Source organism: Neophocaena asiaeorientalis, unplaced genomic scaffold (genome assembly GCF_003031525.2).
Source record: "Neophocaena asiaeorientalis asiaeorientalis breed wild unplaced genomic scaffold, Neophocaena_asiaeorientalis_V1.1 scaffold75, whole genome shotgun sequence".
Classification (NCBI taxonomy): domain Eukaryota; kingdom Metazoa; phylum Chordata; class Mammalia; order Artiodactyla; family Phocoenidae; genus Neophocaena; species Neophocaena asiaeorientalis.
The window spans coordinates 1,417,445-1,433,238 of NW_020172719.1; the positions used below are offsets into that span (position 1 = coordinate 1,417,445).

Sequence of the window (15,794 nt, forward strand, 5' to 3'; positions counted from 1 at the left end):
TAGGCACGTTTTATCCAAAGCCCCAGAAGCCAAACTATGACTGAATTCAAGGAAGAACTTTCTCCTAGCAGAGCGTTTGCCAGGCTGTATTTAGTGGAATGCTAGCGTTCCGGGGTGGGCGATGGGTGGGGGATGAGGGGAAAGAGTCCAAATGATTGCACGGGAAAATATGTTTGGGAATTTGAGTTAATCAAAGGTAATAGATATTCTTACTGAAGGGCATAGCTTTCAGCCCTTCTCAAATTTATGTGGCTCCAAATAGCTTTTCATAGGATGCTACAACATCTCACAGAGTCTCTACATTCCAAGTTCAGCTCTGAGGAGAAGATGAATTAGAGCTGTCTGATAAAAACACCTTATGAAGGAAGGAGCGTCACACCAGCATGTGAGTACTTTTAGGATGCAGAATTCAACATTGCGTAGATGATACAAATGCAATCAGAGTAGAAAACTAGAACGATGGGTTCATTCTCACATTGACTTTCATTTTGAATGACCAAGTAGCAGACAAAAAGGCCCAGTTACAAGTGAGGACACAGACTCGCTGCCCCTCCCACCACTTGGTGTCCAAATGAGTGGGTGACATGGATATGACAAAGGGATCCTCAAAGCCATCAGTGCTGTTCTGGGGAGCTTAGGGACAGGATGAGTTCTTGCCAGAGCCCACTTTGACTCTCCTCATGTAGTATTTTCTAGAAAATATTGCCTGCCACCTTCCTCCCATGTACCTGTACATTCTGTAAATATTCACTGGGGGCCTTCCATAGACCGGCAGTAGTGAGCAAAACCAGAAAAGGTACTGCTTCGTGACTGCCTCCTGGGGAAGTCACACAATAAACAAACATATTGCACAAATAATAATTTAATTGAGGTTTTCCATACATGTTACAAAGGAAATGAATGGTACAAAGCAACGTGAGTTACACAGAGAACTTATCCAGTGTAGGATTTGAGGTTGTGTTCCCTAAGGGAGCACAGAGACCATGTTTTGCAGACACTCAAATGTGCAGGTCCTAAACATTCCACTGGAAAACCATAGCCCAGTGAGGCTGGAAAAGGTCACACAGCACCTCCTCCCACCCCCCAAGAGCAGCCTCTGCTCTAGCATAATGTCATATGGATACTCTATTTGGGACTAAGACTCAGTAGGTCTGGAGAGAGCTAGAGTTTGCATTTCTAACCAGGTGATTCTAATGCTGCTTCTCTGACAACCACATCAGGCAGCACTACCTCATCAGGCATTTTAAAAGACCTAAATAGGGGCTTCCCTGGTGGTGCAGTGGTTGAGAGTCCGCCTGCCGATGTAGGGGACACGGGTTCGTGCCCCAGTCCAGGAGGATCTCACATGCCGTGGGGCGGCTGGGCCCGTGAGCCACGGCCACTGAGCCTGTGCGTCCAGAGCCTGTGCCCCGCAATGGGAGAGGCCACAGCAGGAAGAGGCCCGCATATAGCAAAAAAAAAAAAAAAAAAAAAAAGACCTAAATAAATGGAGGGCTATACCGTGTTCATGGACAGAGAGGCTGAATCACAAAGATGTCAGTTTTCCTCAAATTAACCTATAAGTTCAATATTCTCCCAACCAAAATCCCCACAGAGTTGTTCTGTTATTATTGTTTTTTAACTCGACAAGCTGATTCTAAAATTCATTTGGAAGACTAAAACAATTTTGGAAAGAGCAAAGTGAGGGACTTGCCTTATGAGGTCAAGGCTTAAAATTAAACTATAGGTATAGTACCGACACACAGTTAGCAAAAGAGATGAGCAGAACAGAGAGCCCCTGAACAGACATGTGCTTGTAGGAAAACTTTATATGGAAGATGGCATTACAAATCAGTAGGGATAGGATGAACAATTCAGCAAATACATATATATATGTGGCTGGATTCCTACCTTGTACCATATGCAAAAAGAAAATTCCAGGTAGATTATATTACTGAATGTGAAAAAACAAAACTTTAAAACTCTTAAAAGAACCCCACCCCCCAAAAAAAAAGAAAACCCAGAAAATAATTTTTTTTACAACTTTGGGGTAGGGAACTATATCTTAAATAAGACACCAAGTGTGCAAACCAAAAAGAAAACTATTGGCAAATTTGAATTCAATACAATTTATGCCATACATAAATAAGAAAGAAAAGCCACACACTAAGAAAAGCTACTTGCAGCACGGGTACTAATACCTACAATGTATCAAGAACTCCTACCTATGAGAAAAGAGAAAAGGATATGAGCAGAAAGTTAATGGATGAGGAAACCCAAATGGAGCAAAAAAAACATGAAAAGATATTCAACCTCATAAAGTAATTAGAGAAATGCAAATTTAAAACAGTGGGATACAATTTCATATCCATTACACTGGCAGAACTTAAAAACTCTGACCAGAACAAGTGCCTAGGTCTATAATGGGGAGAAGTAGAAATTCTCATTTTACTCTTGTTTGGAGAGTAAATTAGAACAATTCCTTTAAAAAGCAATTTGACATAATCTGATAAAAGTGACAATGCATGAACCCTACCTCCCAGTAATTCCACTGTTAGGTATATGGCCTAGGAAACTTGATTTGTGCAGAGAAGCACAAACAAGACATTCACTCAGCTTAATCATACTGGGAAATGCGAGACAGTCTAAATGCCCATCAAGAGGAGCCAGGTAAACACAATGTAGACTCTTTATATATGGAAATACTATACAGCAGGAACAGAATGAATGAACCGAAGCTACATGTATCAATATGGAGACCATCTCAAAACCAATATTGAGCAAAGAAACAAAGCTATAAGAAAAAGTGAGTAATGGATACCATTAATATAAAATTTTAAAACATTCAAGGAAGACTTAGCTATTATTTGGGAGATATACATAATATGAATATATATGTATATATGCACATGTGTGTATGTACAGAGGGAAGTATTTTATTTATATTAATATTTATATAAATAAGTTATATTTATAATTATAAACTCATGTTCTTTACATTCATTTTATAGAATGATAAATCTAAATTCAGCATAATGACCTCTAGAGAGGGAAGGAGAAGAATGGTATCTGGGAACAGAATAAAAATCACTCATAAAACCACTGTCCCTCTACACTATCATTAAAGTAGGGGAGGGTCTTCAAAGAAGCCAGTCCTTTCCAGATTAAAAAGCCTCAGAAAGCCTTTAGCCACCCTTCAACCCACAGAGGAAACTGCTCTTCAACTCCTGGGGCACTGCACAATTCTGCACATTCACAATGTAAATCATGCCCTCTAGGGGTGTGCAGTGAACAACGTATACAACCGTACGTGGCAGCTCTCGTAACTCCAGGGCCACAGACCCCTTTGGAATACTGATGAAAAATGCCTGTCTCTGGGAAAATGCCCACCCACACAACTACTGCCTATAATGTCTGTGGATTCAGGCACCTTCCCAGCAGCCATCAGCAGGCCTACGCTGGTCAAACTCTTCCAGGAACAAGGGCTTACAACCTTCGGAAGTGCTTGCAGACAACTCTGTGAGGCTAAAGCTCTTCCTAAGTACGTTGAAAACCTGCCTCTTTAACAACCTCTACCCGTGAACGTTGATGTACTCCCTTTCCGCATGACATTGCTGCTACTGAGAGAAAGCTAACCTGCCCCACCCCCCGCGGAGACTTCTGCTTTCAAGGCTAAATATATTCTTGACTTAGTTTATTGCAAACATGCCAAATCTTATCTTTTGTTAAAAATGAATTTTTAAACTGCCCATCATTTTACCAAGCGCTTCTTGTCTCAGTAAGTAAATAGGCATGCTGACATGTCATCAAAGAACAAGAAAGCATTTCTCTCAGCTGCCCCTTTGGGAAACCTCTCAAGATCTCCATTCTGGCTTCCAAAGCAGCCAGATGCCCATAGAAGCCAGGAAGTACAAGGCTGGAGGCAGGGTCAGGCTTTTTCCAAGGGTGGGGGTAACGTTAACTGAGCAGCACCAGGACAGAGCCCCCCCGGGGCCAAAGGAGACAAGGTGTTTCCACTTACTCCCAAAACTCCATGACGGGAGAGGTGGCATTCTGTAGGGACACATGGCTGTGGTTGGTTGTGTTCAGTTTCTGGAACTCCACGCAGTTCTCTACAGTGGAAACAAGACAAGAAACACAGGAAAATTACCCTCCGTGAGGGCTGGATCTTGGAAAACCTTCAGGGCCGATGGTGCAACCAAGCGGTTTCACCCAGCCGCTCTGGGTAAACATGGCTCAGAGAGCACTGTGGGGAAAATCAATCACTTACAAACAGTTTAAGAGGGAGGCTTGGCTTGATTCAAACAGGAGGAGAAGTTTGGGGGTCAGGGTACCTCCTCTCTCCTATTCCCACGAATATGGCCTTTCCAATTCTTTCCTCTGGCCTGGTTCTTGAATCTTTCACCTTTTCCACTTCCCTGCCTAAGGCCTGTCCATAGCATTTACCTGTTCTGCTCAGTGGCCCCGGCAGGAACAAGGGGGCTAAAGGGGGGTGTCAGCCATGGTGTCCCTGGGCCAGTAATGCCCGTGAGACTCAGTTTTTCTTCATGGAAGAAGAGGCTAATGTCACAGCTGCCTCATAAAGACCTGATGACTGGATGAAATAACATCCAAATGTGTAAAGAATCCCTAATTCCTTCATCATTCCCTCAATCCAGGAAAGGATTTATTGAATATCTCTTCTCATTTCATGAAACTTGATGACCAAGAGAGATTTGAATCTCAAGTTTAAAACATCTGAGTGTTCATCCTTTAAGGCCCAGGTCAGCCTATTAACCTCTCCTCCAAGAAGCCTTCCGTGATCTCTATCTCCTGAATTCTAAGAAACTTAGAATTTAAAGGTCCTCCAAGGAACCTCCTTCTCCACGCCCTTTATTTCGAAGGGGAGGAATCAGGGTTCAGAAGTAGTCAAGGGACTCCACCCACACCCATTCCCCCCTCACAAGTCACCAGCCAGTTAGGGGAAGAAAACGGAATCAACTCCAGCCAAGGCTCCACCTCCTTTGCCATGGTTATCGCCTGGTTCTGTCTGCCACCACGGGATCTGGGTTTCCTTCCTGCACCTCCCTGTGCACAGAGCTACCTCAGTCACCAGACTGTGAGCTCCCAGAGGACAGGGCCTCCTGCACCCATGCGCTTCAAAGCCCATGCACCCAGCACAGCGGCCAGCACGGAGCCCGTGTTCAGCCTCACTCTGGCCCTTCTCTCTCCTGTGTGCACGAGCCCTCCAACTCCATCTATAATCTCCAGAACACGAAGCCTTCCTATATGTGATGTTTCACACAAGTGTTCACACGCCTTGAGAGAAAAGGGAATGCAATCAGTGGAAGAAAGCTTTGCAGCCCACTGGGGAAAAGTTCTCCAAGTGTCTGCCCCCTTCCCACTTCTCTGGGCAAGTGCTAACCATATTAGGAAAGGAGATGGTCTGTGGGGTCCACAGACAGTCCTAAGAGAAGTCTGGGAACCTAATATTATAGGCAAAATGCCTGAATGTACACTTGTGCCTTTTTCTGGAGAGGAGCCCTTAGCTTTGATCAGATTCTCTAAAACATTGTTTCTCAAATATTTTTTTCTAGAGTAAAAAAATGTCTCAGACACCCAAGGTTGACATGGTATTTTTTATTAAAATGACATTTAATCTTTTACAAATAAGTAATGAATTATAAAGTCTTTGTGATTATAGTATTCAAACACCTATAAAACCAGAATTTACAAGTTAAATACCAACTATACTATGGAACCAACACAATTCAAATTGATAGTATAAAATGGATGTGTATGATAATGCCATCTTGTGAAATTAAATCGATTTCCCAACAGAAAAACAGAACTGACAGGTAGGAGGCAGGGTCTATGGAATTAAGCTCGCGTATTTTTTTTCTTTTTGCGGTACGTGGGCCTCTCACTGTTGTGGCCTCTCCCGTTGCGGAGCACAGGCTCCGGACGCGCAGGCTCAGCGGCCATGGCTCACGGGCCCAGCCGCTCTGCGGCATGTGGGATCTTCCCGGACCGGGGCACGAACCCGTGTCCCCTGCATTGGCAGGCGGACTCTCAACCACTGTGCCACCAGGGAAGCCCAAGCTTGCGTATTTTTCCATGCACTATTTGAGATTCAATTCTACCACCGTTTTTCTCCGGTCACAAATTTGCAAAACCTTTGTTCCTACAGTTTGTTGCATTCTTGGCTGGACTTAGCATCAATGACCATTTATGAATTAAATCTCTCTGCTCTTTTTCCCTTGGCCACCATCATCCTGTTCACCAAGAATGCATCTTAAATTGTAAACATGGACAAAGTCAGGCACTGAGATCCCCCAACCGTCCTCATTTATAAGGTGGCTGTGCAGATGATCCAGAACATGCACATATTTTTAGAGTATCCTCAAAATAAAGATGCACAATTAAATTATCATGGAGGACTCACAGCCCTCCAAGAATATGTCCTTGAATTTTAGTTTGATAAACAAGACCTCACAAAATGTGGTGGGTGGGGGGAAGCAAGGCAAAGTCATGCAGGGATAGAAGCTAGTTCACAGCATTTTCTTGGTCTAATGCCCACTGTTCCTTCTGCTGGTGACCAACATCCTACCCAGTCTTACTGTGCCTCAGCTTTCAGGATGACTGGCCACTTCCATTGACAACCTAACCGCAGGTTACAACACAAATGGCAAACAGGTTAAAGCATGTGTGTTGATTCCAGTCAAAAGGTGGTGGCTGCCTAGACTACTGAGCAGAGTTCTGAGGCCAAGACTAGACTCAAAAGGAAAGCGTTCTACAATCGACTAGTGATGTCTGCACTGAGCACAGCCTCCAAAGACAGGGGTTGAGAAGTATTTGCCTTCCCTAGATTGTAAGATTCAACCCTGACAGGATGACAAATTGAAAAGTAAACAGTATATGAGAATCCAAAGTAATGTAAAAAGTTACCCATTCAAGGCAGGAGGAGGGTGGTGAATTCAAGTATCTACCTGGGTAGGACAGGTAGAGTAAATGAGCAATGTGAGCTGGGTGGGGACTGTGGCCAGCTTGAGGACAGAAGCTTCAAGCAAAGGCAACAGACGGTTCTCAGCTGCAGCCATTGCTGCCAAGTAAGAATGTGGGAATGTGACTCTGGTTTGGCCAGATCTTTTTAATTTTTCAAGAGAAGCTGAAAAATCTGGATTTTCACGTCAAGCCTTCTGATTTTTCAATTTTGACAACCAAATACATTTTTGAAATTTGCTGGTCACTGATCTAAAGCCTAACTGGCTGACAGGCCCCCTGTCTGCAACCCTTGATCTAGTCTAACCCCTTCATTTTACAGAGGAAAATCTGACACTCAGAGGCAGGGCTGCAATTGCAGCCCAAACCCCCGAACCTCAGTTTAGTACTTCTTCCTTGCATCCCTACTCTGTGCAGGAAGGGTCCAGTCTCTGTATTTGGCAAAGCAAGGAAAGAGCATCACAGTTCTTCTCTCTGTGCCAATCCCTGGGCCAGTACTCAGCTCAGGTTCAGAGCTGAAGAGTGTACAGAACAGGTACACTTTCAGTGGAATCTGGACTCATGGCAAGAGACATGACATACCACCAATCCCAGGTCCTCCAGCAGGACCATCAGAGAGACCCTCCCTGGAGGCCATACCTGTGTTCCATTCGTGCCCACAGGTGGCCCAGGGGAGCTCGGTGGTGAAGCAGTTGCTCAGGTAGAAAATGGCCCACGCCAGGATGATGATGTAGTACACGTTTAGATGGGCCTCAATCACCTGCGTTGCATAGCCAATGCCTGAAAGAACGAAGGAAAGGCAGTGATTTGTCTCTCTCCGCCTTGTTAAAAGCTGCCCTTCACAACCTGACATCACCCAGGAACCCTTTTACTTTCTTATTAACTCAGCACTTACCTTCAAATAAAGGGCACACTTTCCTCCAACACGTAATGCCACCTTCACTCGTAAATTGTCCCAGAGCTGTTTCCAGGAAAAAAACAGGAATCCCACAGCATATAAAAAACACCACATAGGGAATCAGGAATGCCCCTGCAAGGATGCAAAGTAAGCGAATGAGGTTAAAATTGCCTCTACCACTTCACGTTCAGCCCTTTAATAAGCACCTACTAGAGGCAATACATCATGTGCTCTGAGCTTGAGTTCAAGTTCCTGCTATGAGGACCAGAGTCAGAAAATGTGAGCCTGGGTTAGTGCTCTCTGCCGCCTACTCCCTTGAATAAGTTTATGTCACATCTCCCAGCCTCAACTTCCTCAACTGTAAAATAGGGCTTTAATACTTAATATCGGCACCACTTATCTCACAGAACTGTTGTGCAGCTAAGATGATAATGAAGAAGAAATTGTGTTATATGCTTGATTCTTTTATTTATGCATTCTACCCTCCAGCACAGGTCAAATTCATTCCCTCTCTGAACGCTACATCCTTCTTTTATATTCTAAAGTAACCTCAAAAGGCCAGGGGAGGGGGACCTCTTCTTCTTACTTGGGAAGTGACCTGCAAAAAGTCTTCATAAAGAAAGGCATTCTCAAGGAGATATACAAAGAGCAGTAACAGCCCCTTGTACATGAGCCCCAGGTATGAAGCTGAGTTATGAGCAGTTCGTAGCAAGAATCCGTCCAGACAGGCTGGCTTTGAGTCAATCTGAGAAAAGACCACCGTAAGCTTTAGTGCTCCCATCTTGAAACACAATACCCACTGCCTGAGCCTTTCTGTGAAACAAATTAAATAACTGAGGTGAACATGAGCCATTACAAGAAGAAAGGGATCTTTCCAAATCCCTCATTCTCTCTCTCTTGTCTAATAACAAAGCATGAAAACACACGCTATTCCCCACCATCTGATCTCACAAATGAAGGCTTTCACTGAAATTGCTTTTTGCTAAATGAAGTCCCTTTAACCACAGGATTAAAAGCAACGATTCTGATCAATCCTGATAATAGGACAATATTTACCAGGTTTTGAAAAGGTCTTAGTTTTCTATTTTTACAAAGTTTCACCTTGGGAAAGAAATACTAAACTATTGTTGCAATTTATGAGTAGAGCTGTGTATATTTTTTTAAAAAGGTAAACAGTTGATAAGCAGATATCCCAACTATATTAGAAGGCAAAAAGTGTGTAAAAGAAGATAAGAGGGTCTGTTTGCTGAATATAAATCTAAGTGATTAAAAAAAGCCACAGAAGTTTCCCGAATATGCTGTAATTTACCTGTGAATCCTCTAGAACCTAACAGATGACACTTTCTGAAAGCCTTGTGGCCTCTCTGTTCACAAAGCTAGTAATCCTTTAGATAACTAGCTCAATTAAACCAGGATATCTGTGCACCCAACGGAGACTCTTGTCTCATTAGAGTAAAAAGAAAATGACTCATTTTTAAACTTGACTCACTACAACCTTTTTTTTCATCTGAGGCAGAGTTTGTAATTAATGCAACTTACACTATTTTCTGATTTTAGGAATGCATTTTTTGTTGTTGTTTTGGCATAAGAATTTCCCGTATTTAAAAAAAAAAAAAAGAAAAAAGATGTTAAAACAGCTCTTGCCTGGGACTATCCCAAAGGGTTTCCACAGGCATCTAAGTGGACATGGCAGCTTACACAGGCTGAATGTGCAAAGAGAGGCGGATTCCCAGATGAGGGCACAGGTCACGTTCGGGGTCTCTGGGTCTGCTCCGTCTCTCCCCCTTGCCAAGCCACCAACGCTAGCGGCCACTTCATTACCAGTGCAGGGCAGGCTTGGAGCAGGCTGTGCCTTCAGGATGAATGTCTCCAAAGAAAGGGCCCTGGCCAAGCAGAACCCTTTTCACTCTCCCTGCAGCTGCCCGCACAGGAAGTCCCGCTCCACGAAGCCTAACAGTGTGGTCCCTGCCAACCTCTAAGCCACCTTCATTGGCGTCTGGGGATCTGCTGGAGGGACACAGCAAATAGAGGGAGGAAAACATAGACACAGACTTCTCCTTGCAGAAACTGTGCCACTCAAGGTTTCACAAAGTCCTTTGCCACGGAACTCCCAGCTGTCCTGCTGATATGACAGGTCGGGGGCTCCTAAAGTCTGGAGCCCCTTCCTTGGGCTGGGGAGATTTGAGGACTCACTGCTGCATCTCCACCAAACTGAGTCGGACACGTTGTCTCTAGAAACAAGCCTCTCATCACCTTCCTTTCCCTGACCCCTGCAAGCTTTAAGCATCTTCTAAACATCCAATTATTATTGTTGCTATTTGTCATGAGTGACTCTGAGACCAGTGAAAGAAACTGTTTGGTGCCCATTTTCCTACCAGACAGTCCTGAAAATAGGCCCTAGAAAAGGCCCTACGGGCAAATGAAAGGCAGGGAATCAAACAGCAATGCCTCACCTAAAAGTTCTCCTTGTTGTCATCCAATCCCACTTTAAAACCAGGCCTTTGGTGTCAGAATCCCATCTTTACCCCTTATTAAGTGAGTGACTTCTCTGGCCCTTAGTTTCCTCATCTGCAAAACGGGTATAGCACTACCTACAAAGATGACTGTAGGATGAAATGAGATGATGTTAAGTAAAGTTTAGTACGGAGGCTGGCGTTTCAACAAGCGCTCAAAACCCGAGCCTACTCAGATTATGAGCCCCTTTCCTTCATGCAGGTTTCTAGTCAGGAAAGCTGAGGCTCAAAGGGTCTGTCTCCTGGCCCAAACATGAAGGGCTCCTCGTCTCGGTCTGCACCTCACGCTGGGACAGAACACACCTGGCGGACAAGTCCCCGCGTGCTAGCAGGTGGTACACGCAGGTGTGAAGCGCGCATGCGCACGGGGACGGCAGCCTTGCTCAGGGGTAAGCTCGCTCGCCAGGTGGGCCGGGCCGGCGTTCTCCGCAAGGGTCCCCCTACACGCAGGCGCGGGAGGGGTCTCGCGCTCGCCCCTAGCTCCCCGCCCCCACAGGGCTGGCTTCCCCCAACGCATTCTCCTCAGGGCCGCGCGTCGCCTCACCTCCGCCGTTCTTGTAGCACAGGTAAGGGAAGCGCCACACGTTGCCCAGCCCGATGATTTCCCCTGCCACGCTCAGCACGAACTCCACCTTGTTATTCCAGTGGCCGCGCTCGTGGACTGCCTTGTCGCGCTTGTCGCGCGGGTCGCGGGCGGACGCCGCGCCCCCGCTGCCGCCGCCGCTACCCAGCACCTCAGACTCCCGCGCCTCCTCGGCAGCCTTCCCGTTGCCCAGAGGCAGCGCCTTCTCCGCCGTCATGGCCGCGCTGGCTGCCTCGTGCGCCGGGCCGGCTCTGCGCCGCCGCCCCGGGCGGACTGGCTTTTCAGGAGGCGCGAGCAGGCGGGAGGGGGAGGCAGGGGGTGGAGCTGAGGGGCCGGGCCGGGCCAGCGCAGGGACGGGGACGCTGCGCGGCGGCCGTGAGCACCTTGCGCGCGCCGAGCACCTTGCGCGCGCCGAGCACTTTGCGCGCGCCGAGCACCTTGCGCGCGCTACCCCTTCCTTCTCATGTTCTACCCACATGGCCTCTTAAGAGTGGAAGGGTCCATTCAGGCCTAGGCTGGGCTCCAGGCACCAAGCCCTGAAGTTCCACCACTCTAATCTCCAACCTCCTGGGCCTCAGTTTCTCATCTCTAATTAGAGAAGTGGCTGTAGAACAGGCTTCTCCGACTTTAACGTACACACCAAGCACCTGCGGATCTTGTTAAACTGCACATCCTGATCCAGTGGGTGGGGCTGGGCTGGAGCTTTGGCGTTTGGAACATGTGCCCAGGTGATGCTAATGCTGTTGGCAGGGACCACACCTGGAGGAAGAACGGAGTAAATGAACTCCGGGTTTCTTCCCAGTGCTCAGACTGTGAGCTCCCCTAGGGAAGGGACACCTCCAGATCTTGTCCAGCCTGGCACCCACTGCTCTAAGCACAGTGACTCAGGACAGTGTGGCAGTTAAGCACTCCTGTCCAGACTGGCAACTCTGATTTGAATCTCATGCTCCACCTATCTTAGTCTACTCAGTCTTGGGAAGAAGTCATCTGACCTCTCTATGCCTCAGTTTACTGATTTGCAAAAAGGAATACCAACAGTGCTTTTCTTATGAGTTTGTGTGTGTGTGTGAGTTAATAAGAAAATGCTTATAAAGTATTTAGTGTTTTCGAAGTGCTCTATGAACATTAGCAATTATTAGTATTATCGTACAATGTGTAGTCACTCACAAATATATTTGTGCCTATTCTTGTTTAATATCTGTCTTTCCACTCAATTGAAAGGATGCTGTACACTGTCTTGTTCATTATAACAGGTACAGAAGCCAGCACAAGACCTAGTACATAGTAGATGCTTACTAAATATTTGTGGAGAGAAGAAGGAAAGGCCAGAGGAAGGAAGGGAGGAAGGAGAAACAAAAGCAAAAGAAGATTAGGTCTGCAAGGGGCCACAGAGATAATCAGAGCCACCTCTCATTTCACAGCCCTGAAGAAGTCCAGCCACATGAACTGTCGCTAACACCACCCACTGAGCTCTCCATCCATCCCTTGGAGCTCCCCCGGAGCTCTGAGGAAGAGCCTCCTTGTCTTGTGGCCTCAGCTTCTCCTTCATTCTAGCTAACAACTGCTCTCCCCACCTCCATGCCCCCCAGAAAACCCTTCCAGCCACCATCTTCCCCTTTCAAGCTTCCTTCCTCCCCTCCCCCTCACTATCATATTTCTTGAAAGAGTGAGTTTACATGCTGCCTGCCCTATCTTCACCTCCCACTCATTCCTCAGCCCACAGCAATCTGGCGCCCACCCCCGCCACTCCCCTGAAAATGCTGTCTGTGAAGCCCTGGAAGCACTCTTAAAGTGGCAAATCCTACAGTTCCTTGTCCATCGCCATCCTGCCTGACCTGTAGGTAACTTTCGGCACCATTATTCCCATCTTTCCCTCTTAAACTTCACACCCGTTTGGTTTCCTTGGTACTGCCTGCCTCTGTTACTGTTTCTCTCTCTGCTTCTCTAGTCTTCCTCTCTTTCCGCTTAAATTGAGTCTTTCTCACGCCGTCAGCCATCCAACTAAATGCTGACAGCTCCCAAACCTCCACTCCCAGGTGCTGTCCAGCAAATACTCAAAAGCAGAGATCCTACAGAGAGAGTGAACTGAACTCAGGTAGATTCAGGCTCTGCCCCTTATTAGCGGTGTTACCTCTGCCTCAGGCTCCTCCTCTGTAAAGTGGGGTGAATATTAATTCTGACCTCATGGGGTGGGTGTGAGGGATAGAAACCTTGAGCACAATAGGTGCCCTGTGAACAGTATTTATTATTTTTATTGTGATCATGATGGTGATGATGGTGATGGTGATGTCATTCCCTTGCTTAGAAGTCTTCATCGGGCCTTATTTTCCTACAGGATAAAATCAAATCGCTGACCCTGGCATTTTGAATTGCCACCACAATCTGATTGTCCCAGACTTTCCTTCTAAATTAATTCCATCTTCTCCCATGCTAAAGGTCCACATCAGTATTTTCATTTTCTTTGCAGTGATCCTCAATGCTGCATATAGAATATATAGACAGTCAGGATCATCTTCGATCTTCGTGGTCCCTGCACATAATAGGCACCCAGGAGTTCATTTGTTAAATGAACAGCTACATCAACACTTAGAGATATATTCCTGGATTTTATTATTGCAATATTGGGCTATACCCCAGAATCTGTGGAAACCTCCTTTGAACCTAATTACATTTTCACTTTGTACAGCTTGTCAGCATAATTAGCTACAGGAATTGACTTCCTCTGAGCAGCTATGATTTTGCAAGGCCTGCTTGGGAAGTAACGTGAACCAGCAGCACAGGGGGACCCCAGCTCAGTTCTGCTGACGAGTTCTGTGGCCTCGGGTGCATCCCCTCGCCTCTGAGCTTTGGTGTCCTCAGTTCGTAAAATGAGCCTGATTCTCGTCATCTCCCATGGTGGTCTTAAAGATGAAGCAAGACCACATGCGGAGAGCGTTGTACAAATACTAATGTCTCAAACTCACCTGTCAAGTTAAAACTTTTTAAAAATATGTCCCTTTATGAAAGTTAACCAGGTCAGTGTTCTCCTGTTAGAATTTAGTAAATAAATATTTAAAGTCCATCCCCATGATTATTTCATGGCTCTTGAAAAGGCTTCGTCTTTTTCTCTGTCTTTATCCAAAAGAGACCACATCTCCCTTATCATTTCACAGCCTCAACTCTGAACCTTTTCTATTTGGTTATTTCTTTGTTTAGGTTCAGTGACCTGACGAGCACACACCATGTCCGTGGGGTAGATGTGCTTAGGTTGGAGCACAGATGGGGATATGAGTCAAGTCTCATTTCCAGAGCTGGTCCTGATGCAGCATCGCATGGTGGTTAGGAACGTGGGCTCTGCAGTCATACTTCGTGGGTTCAAAGCCCAGCTCCACCACCTTGGCAAACTACTCTCAGCCTCAGTTTCCTTATCTGTAAAATGAGGGTACTAATAGTATCTGCCTTTTAATTGCTACGAGGGTTGAATGGGTTAGCATTTGCAAAGTACTTGGATTTGTGCCTGATACAGACATTCTGTTAAATAAATATAGAAATAGTCTTCAGAGGACAGAAATGTCATGACTCCCTATTCCCTTCTTGGGCCAAGCATTCAAAGTCTTTTATCTTCTAGAAACAGCAGCTGCTGTCCTGAAGGCCTGTTTAAACTTCAGATTGCCCATTCATTCATTCACCAAATACCTATGGCTCTTCAGTTGTTTTTCAGACACGGTATTGGTCATGAGGGGACAGGCACAAGGCCTGCCCCAGTGGGATGCTGGAACCAGCTCAGACCACCTGGTGAAAGCTGATGATTAAGTTTTCAGGGATTTTACAAGCCCCAGTTGTTGGTAGCTTGAACCCTGTCGTGGTGTGGTGGTTGTATTTACACCACAGGAATCTGCCGACACTACAGACACTGCCAATCAGCTCCAGCCCACTCAGCCAGTGTACCACCCACTGTTATGGGAGGAGACAGCTGCTAGTCAGGTAGTCACAGCAATGACTGGGAAGTTGGTGCTATGTACCACCGAGGAGAGGTCTGCGGTGCTGAGAGACCTTGTAACTGAGAGGTTGGACCTCGTCGAGGAGGTCAGGGAGCAAGTGACAGGTGAGCTGCAGGCTGAAGGGACAGGAGCAGTGACCTGGATGAGGAGGGGTTTGGAGGTCCTGAGTAGTGACCTCGAGGGCTGGGGCTGGAGCACAGAGTGCAACAGGATGTGCCTGAAAGGGAAGAGTTTTCAGCAGGGGGCAACATGAGCAGATTTGCATTATAATGAGATTACTGTGACTGACTGTGGTGTGAACAGTGGATTATGGGGCAGGGTGGGGGCAGTGAAGAAGCTACTGCAGTGGTCCCAGCCAGAGCTGATGGCAGCTTAGAGGAGGGAGGGGACAGTGGAGAGCGACAGCAGAAAGTGGAGTAGAGTGATATGGCAGGGGCGGGGGACTGGGGAGGGGTGAAATCCAGAGGTCTCAGCCTGGGACTGCGTATGGAGGGCAAGGGAAGGGAAGCTGTCGGGTGCGTCTCCTGGTTGGTGGAGCTCTGGCATCCCACCGTGGGGTGATGGTCCTGCTGCACTTTGTGCAGGTGTGCCCACTGCTGGCTCGTTGGGGGACCAGAGCACTGTCCTCAATCATGTGAACGGCTGCTGGACCAAAAACCTACATGGCAGAACCAGGATCAAAGAGAGGAAGCAAAAAGGCGTTCGGTACCAGAAAGAACTTCCTGCAAATTGTCCATTCTGAATAGTCTGCTCCAGGAGGCGGTGAGCTTCTCAGAGCTGGAAATGTCAGAGTGGAAGCTGGATGCAGCACACGGCAGGGACACCGTGGGGGGACTTAGGGATGGGATTTCCCAATCATG

General features: G+C 46.6%; 1 protein-coding gene across 1 annotated transcript in view; it reads right to left on the reverse strand.

Moving 5' to 3' along the window:
• The window catches only part of SLC6A11 (solute carrier family 6 member 11), a 121,033-nt gene extending 109,862 nt beyond the window's left edge, over positions 1-11,171 (reverse strand). The window contains exons 1-4 of the mRNA XM_024740201.1: positions 10,916-11,171; positions 7,856-7,990; positions 7,600-7,740; positions 4,001-4,091 (exon numbers count right to left, since the gene is read on the reverse strand). Coding sequence (XP_024595969.1) covers positions 4,001-4,091; positions 7,600-7,740; positions 7,856-7,990; positions 10,916-11,171 — 623 coding nt within the window. The remainder of the gene's footprint in view (positions 1-4,000; positions 4,092-7,599; positions 7,741-7,855; positions 7,991-10,915) is intronic.
• Positions 11,172-15,794: the final 4,623 nt, after the last annotated feature.